Source organism: Sinocyclocheilus anshuiensis, unplaced genomic scaffold (assembly GCF_001515605.1).
Source record: "Sinocyclocheilus anshuiensis isolate Anshui unplaced genomic scaffold, SAMN03320099.WGS_v1.1 scaffold940, whole genome shotgun sequence".
NCBI classification, from domain to species: Eukaryota; Metazoa; Chordata; class Actinopteri; order Cypriniformes; family Cyprinidae; genus Sinocyclocheilus; species Sinocyclocheilus anshuiensis.
Window position 1 is genome coordinate 247,143 of NW_015549620.1, and position 7,260 is coordinate 254,402.

Here is a 7,260-nt window from a genome sequence, read left to right on the forward strand (position 1 = left end):
TTGCTTTATAAGAAGATCTGCTTCATTTCCACATTGGGATCATGTTTGTGTGCTTCTTGTTTTAAAGTCTTAGAGTATGTTACTGTTAAGGACTGAAAAACACAATTTTATAGAAAATATTCTGTGCCGTTTTTACTATCAAATGGCAAAAATGTCAGCTTTATGTGATGTAATAACTAGATTTCCATATTTTATGAGTATATATTCTACTGGCATTCCATTGAAAAGTACCAGTAGTGGAATAGTAAATAGTTGTAAAAAAAAAAAGAACTAACTGCATTTATACTTTCAGTAGAAATACTTGCTAATTAGGAAATTTTAGTACATGTAACTTAAAAATACACTAACAAATTTGGAAAAACAAAGTAGATCCCACTTGAAATTTGTAATAGGGAAATTTAAAAATTAAGTTGGATTCAATCAAAAATACACATTTCACACTTAAAGATATAAAAAATACACACTTAAAGTTATGTAGATCACACACACACAAAAAAGACTAAAGAAATACTAAAATTAAGTGTACTTTATGTGCAAATTTTCTTTCAACGGACAGAAAAATTAAGTAGTTTGTACAAAGACTGGTCTTGTTTGATCTACGTAATAAAATTGTGCAAACAAATTCATATTTTTGAAGTAAATCAAGCAGAATTTTTTTATTAGTGTGTGTGTGTGTGTGTTTGCATTTGTTATCCATCTTTAATGTGTTGTTGTGTCACCCTGACCCTGAACATCCTGAGTCTGACTTTTTTTTACACTAACATACAACTAGAAATGATTCCAATTTATTTATTTTGTTTGTTTGTAGAGCTAGCAAGTGTCAACAAAGTCATGAAGTCTCATGCCATTTAGATGAAGGTAACATTTCTATTTGATTTATTTTTACATTTCAGCAAACTTAATTTGGGGTTTCAAATTACCCTGAACAGCGCATAAGGGTTAATAATCATCTAAAAAATGGCATTATAGTTGTAATGATAATGTTATAATAATGTTTGTTTATATTGTTAATGAAAGTTTTTGTACGGTACCGAGAAAATCGAACTCTAGATTTTCTCTCATTGAAATAACACAATAGAAAAGGACTCTTACTGACCGAAAAGGGATTGGTGTTGTATGCTGCCGCCTGCAGGTGAGAACCAAACATGCATCGCGGAGTAACACTTGGGCATTAATGTGTACCTTTCCTGTTTCAATCTCTTTTTAAATTTAAATAAATAAATACAAAAAAGTAAAAACATTTTTCACGATCATAATCACAAACATAACAATGACTTTTGAGAGGGGTACTGGATCTTGGATGGGTATCCAAGTTTTAAACTTACAGGTGTTACTACCTACGTGAGCGGTGAGCGCGTGGCAACTGCAATGGCAGTTTGAATGCAGGCGAGGGCGGCTTGTCATCACACAGTTCAGCTGCAATTAAACACGCTACGATGTAAGGAAGTAACAAGCCGCCAGTGTCGTCAACATTCTGGAGGCGAGTTAGTATTCTTCCTTATTTCTCGCTGAACATTTATCGGAGTCTGCCACTTATGCTGTTTACAGAATCTTAATTGTTTGACCTGTGCAGTATATGTCGGGTTACGGTGTCCGGTTCGGCAGTAATGTAGGTGGACGGCTTTTATTAGTTAGTTGAAGCGCTGGAAGTTTTGTCTGGAAAGCATGGCAGGATTTTTCCCATGTTGGAAATTACTCCGCTCTGGAGCACAACTAGGGTGTTTTGAACCAGGTAAATGTATTTGTATTATTTTAATGTTCTTTATTTTTATTGAGAGTCCATTGAAAGATAACTATAGATTTTCTAAACTTTAAATAGACTGTTTGTCACGGTTGTTAAAACGCGTCATGACGTTTTCCCTCGTGTTTGGTGATTAGTGGGTGCGTTTTATTACGCTGTTCATTTGTATATAAAATTAAATACAATTTTATGCTATGTTAGGATGGTGTATTTATATTTTTCTCTAAATGTCAGAAATATTTTAAAAACCAAAAATCTGTCTTTCTATGTTCTGACCATATTGTAACCATTTAGGAGAGTATTATTTTTCACATTATATTTTAACATGGTTTACATATAATCACACAGTAAGAAAAGTCAACCTAACTGACAGAGAAAAATAGTAAGTAATAAATAAATAAATAGAAATGAACAACAGTACTTGAGCATTGAAAGTGAAAATTACTTTTTTTTTTTTTTTATTAAAACATTTACATTTTTAAACATATATATGTATATGTATGTATGTATGTGTGTGTGTGTGTGTGTGTGTGTGTGTGTGTGTGTGTGTGTGTGTGTGTCCCTGGACCACAAAACCAGTCTTAAGTTGCTAGAGTACATTTTTAGCAATAGCCAAAAAAACATTGTATGGGTCAAAATTATCGATTTTTCTTTTATGCCAAAAATCATTAGGATATTAAGTAAAGATGTTCCATGAAGATATTTTGTAAATTTCCTACCATAAATATATCAAAACTTAATTTTTTATTAGTAATATGCATTGCTAAGGACTTCATTTGGACAAATTTAAAGGCGATTTTCTCAATATTTAGATTTTTTTGCACCCTCAGATTCCAGATTTTCAAATAGTTGTATCTTCTCGACCAAATATTGTCCTATCCTAACAAACCATACATCAATAGAAAGCTTATTTATTCAGCTTTCAGGTGACGTATAAAACTCAATTTAAAAAAATGGACCCTTATGACTGGTTTTGTGGTCCAGGGTCACATATAAAATCTGTACAACCAGGCACACAGTTTATGCTGTTTTATAAACTGCTGCAGTTCCCACATTAGACAAGTGTGTACATACACCGGTGGTTGACTGCTGTTTCTCACTTAAACTCACATTCTTTCTTTTTTGTATCCAGATCTTTATCATGCTCTACTGTGCAGTGTGACATGCTGATGCATGTCTGTGTGTTTAAAGAATGAATGTCATGAACAGCAAGGTGACAAGCTACCAGGATGAAGCGGTCTGCACTTTGCAAATTTACCCCAGATTTGCCATCAAACCTGGGCAAGGCTGCATCCTCAGGGTCCCAAAAGAGGCAACAGCAACCACTGTCATCAAGACCGCTGTCGCCACACTTGGCATGGACACGTCCAAGCCTTACATCCTTGTGGAGGTCCAGGAGTACGGTGGAGAGGAGTGGGTCCTTCAAGCCAGCGATCAGCCTGTTCAAAGGGTCCTTCTCTGGCCTAGAAAGGCCCAAGACAAGCACCCTCAAAGTGATGGATACTTTTTCGCCCTTCAAGAGGGAAGCTATGATGGATCCATCCAGTATGATGTTATGACATCTGTCCGACAAGAAAAAGTAGCTCAGGGACTTGCAAATCGAGGTTTTGTCACGCAACAGCCTCAGGAATACGATGATTTATGTAATCTCCCCGAGCTGACGGAGGAGAGCATCTTGGGAACCCTACGGCATCGCTTCCACAAGCAGAAGATCTACACATTTGCGAGCAACATTCTTATCGCGGTCAACCCCTTCAAGTTTCTCCCCATCTACAATCCCAGATATGTCAAGATGTATGAGAACCACACGCTAGGCAAGCTAGAACCTCATGTCTTTGCCATTGCTGATGCTGCCTTCCACACAATGCTGAACAAACAGGTCAACCAGTGCATCGTCATCTCCGGTGAGAGTGGTTCTGGTAAGACGCAAAGCACCAACTTCCTTATCCACTGCCTGACTGCCCTCAGCCAGAAGGGCTATACTAGTGGAGTGGAACGAACCATCCTGGGGGCAGGCCCTGTGCTTGAGGTAAGTTCTGCTGTGGGTTTGAGGATCATCAGATTTCATTTTCTACTTTGAAGTCTGATAGCGCTCTAGTTGTAATAGGAAACCAAGAAAGGATGCAAAACAGCAAGTTATGTTGAGACCCTGATGTTTTACAATGATAATGTCCATTGGATAAATGGCATCTGTAGCCTTGTTCAGGGTTCAGCAATAAATGTTGTTTCTTCAACTTCAATTTATTTAATTGTTAATTTTTTTGGACATTTAGAGAACACCACATCATGTCCACCACATCTCAAATGATGTGTTGGTTTTAACAGCATTTCTGTAGTGGAAATGACGATGGTGGTAGTGTTGTAGGTGTGATCAGCTCATTCAAGTTAAGGCTAAGACCTGAATAGGTCTCAAGTCAAGACTAAGACCAGAAGAAGGTCAAGTCTGAGTTTTAGCTCAAATGGTCCTGAGTCCATGACAATACCAAGACCATGAAAATATCATCTTGGACTCCTTTGTCTTTCTAGCACTCATTTCACAGCCAGCATTTTTTTTTATCCTTGGTACACAATATTAAATAATATTTTCAGTGTCCAAGTCAGTTTTATTTTAATATTATTCATATACTATTATAGTATTATTAATATTTCACTTTTAATTTATATTTTATATTTTTATATCGTGTGCTTTTGGAAATTTTTATTACTTATATATATATATAAAATATTATTATTATTATTTATTTTATTTTTCAGCTTTTGTTTTAGTAATTTTATTACTTCGGCTTGAATTTATTTATTTCAGTTAGTTGCCAAGACAACATTTCAAATTTTTGTATTTTGAGTTTTTAACTTGAATTTTCCATGTAATATTTATTTTTTTATTCTAGTTCAATTACCATAAACAAATACATTTTTTTAGATGTATTTAACAATACTGGTCCATGTCAGTTTTAATGTGATCTTCATATAATAAAAAGAAAAAATAGGTGGGTCTAGATCCACTTTTTCCTTTTAATTTTTAATTTTTTTTGTATGTTCTCTGTAACTGTAGTTTCGATTATTATTGGGTTGCTTGACTCATCTCCATTACTTGATGTACTGATAAAGAGTCCCTTTCAGGACGGAAATTATGACCTCTGTGCAGGAAGTGGCTTGCCCTATCATAGTATTTTGCACACTCTTAGATCTTCATGTTAAGAACTATTAACTGTCCAAGAGAACTATGAAAAATGTGATACTGTCCTTAGTGCAACAGATTGTGTGAGAATGGGTTCCCCTTTTCTCCATTAAGCATGGTCAGACAAGGATCTAGAAAACATTTGGTTTCATCACATGGCCAGGGCACTTTCACACCACTTCCCCTGCTTCTCCTAGGGAAAAGGGGATTCCGAAGAGACCTCTGACTCCTTTTACACTATGAATAGATGCTATAGATCATGAAACTCACTGGATCACAGTTTAGGGGTTTCAACACACTCTGATATTTTTAGATGCTGCCATTGTGAATACTCAAAACAATGAGATGGATGATTAGTTCACAACACTCTTAGGAGTTTTTCCATTGTTATACAATGTATTAATTACAAGTATGGTATATATCTCTGAAAAGTCCGCTTCCTAAATTTCCTATTCAGGATTTAGGTTAAAGTGCTACTCTAATGTGCCAATGAAGTTCTCTTGAGGAAATAACTCCTAATTCATAAGGTTTCCTTACTCTTGTCTGAAGTCCCGCCCCCTCAAACGGAGCTGTCAGTCACCGTTTGTCATGCACTAACCTACTGGGATTCTCAATCTGATCCTAAACAGGTTGAGTAAGTTCTCTGTTTTTCGTAAAAGCTTTCTTTTATCAGCACGTCCCAACCCCTCTCAGTTCTGCAGCATTGCTTATAAAGAAAATTAATGGCAAAGAGGAACAAGCAGCTTGTGTTATGCCTTGCTGTTTTAAAATAGACTCTTATAAAGAGTGATGGTAAAAAAAAAAAATTAGGTTGTGTTTTGAGTAGTTGTGTGTCATATGTGGAAGAAGCAGAACAAGCAAACAGAGTGGGATTGGTAAAAGTTTATCATCATACACCTGAGGTTGTGTGACCATTAATATTTGATGCATATTTAAATAAATAGATTAGGTGATTATTGGATCTCATGTGCCTTAGTAAGTGATAAGTAAAATATGCTTTTGAAATTAATCATTGAAGACTTTTTTTCCCAGGTTAAGTACTTGGTAACACTTTACAATAAGGTTAAATTTGTTACCATTAGTTAACTACATTAGTTAACATGACTTAACAATGAAAAATTCTTCTAAAGCATTTATTAGTTAATTTCAGTATTTACTAATGCATTACTATAATCAAAAGTTGTTTGTTAATATTATTTAATAGACTTGTGCTAACATGAACTAACAATAAACAGTTGTATTTTTATTAACTAATGTGAACAAAGATTAATAAGTTCAGTAAAGTGTTTTGCTCATTGTTAGTTAATTTTAGTTAATGCATTAAGTAATGTTAACTAATGGAACCTTATTGTAAAGTGTGTTACCTAGTATTTAATTTGGGATCAGTAAGATTTTTTTTTGAAAGAAATTAATACTTTTATTCAGCAAGTATGTATTAAAATGAAAAAAGTCAGTTAAAGGGGTGGTTCATTGCGATTTAAATTTTTTTACGTTAGTTAGTGTCTAATGTTGCTGTTTGAGCATAAACAATATCTGCAAAGTTACAAAGCTGAAAGTTCAATGCAAACGGAGATATCATCTTTTAAAATTCTGGCAGTTTAATGCCTACAAAAACGGCTGGTAGGGACTACAACGAGCTACTTCCCGGGTTCGTGACATCACAAACCCAGATAAACCCCGCCCCCGGGAACACGCAATGAAGGAGGCGAGGCCATGCTGTGCTGCTTTAGAGAAGAGGAAGAGAAAACTAGAGGTGCACATAAAAATCTATTCATATATGAATCGCGATTCTGTCTTCTAACGATTCTAATGGATTGATTCACAAGTTTCAAAATCAGTGTTCTAAAGCAGCGGTTCTTAATACTGTTCCTCGCGTCCCCCTGCTCTGCACACGCTCTGCATCTCTCTCTCTCATTCAGATCATCAGCTGAGCTCTATTCTATTTATACACTTATTTTCACATACAGTGGGTATGGAAAGTATTCAGACCCCCTTAAATTTTTCACTCTTTGTTATATTGCAGCCATTTCATCTTTCAAAATAAATGTAAAGACAGAGCCCGAAAGGGCAATAGAGTCGCGTGACAGACACAGTGATGAAGCTGGTATGTGTTTGCAGTACACAAGCCACGGTTAAGACAGCTGACTCCACTGTGATCTCTCTCTCACTCTCTGTCACACACACACACGCACGCACGCGCGCGCGTCCATAAAATGCATTGCTGTTCTGTTGTAAGTAATCTTAAAGATTCCTAAATGCATCTACTTCTGGAAGGCCAAATAAAATGCTTTTGCTTTCGCCTAGAAACACACAGCATCTCCCTGACATGGCTGCTTCAACA

At 35.6% G+C, this 7,260-nt stretch overlaps 1 protein-coding gene across 6 annotated transcripts in view; it reads left to right on the top strand.

The window, feature by feature from the left end:
* Positions 1-7,260, top strand: part of LOC107659404 (unconventional myosin-IXb-like) — a 32,431-nt gene that overhangs the window by 1,817 nt on the left and 23,354 nt on the right. For 2 of the 6 annotated variants that reach the window (XM_016448329.1, XM_016448333.1), the window contains exons 1-2: positions 1,369-1,732; positions 2,874-3,770. In XM_016448329.1, the coding sequence (XP_016303815.1) occupies positions 2,934-3,770 (837 nt within the window). In that variant the 5' untranslated portion in view covers positions 1,369-1,732; positions 2,874-2,933. Of the gene's footprint in view, positions 1-1,366; positions 1,733-2,873; positions 3,771-7,260 lie in introns of those variants that run through there. The other 4 variants (XM_016448335.1, XM_016448332.1, XM_016448334.1 and 1 more) reach the window with 4 other exon arrangements.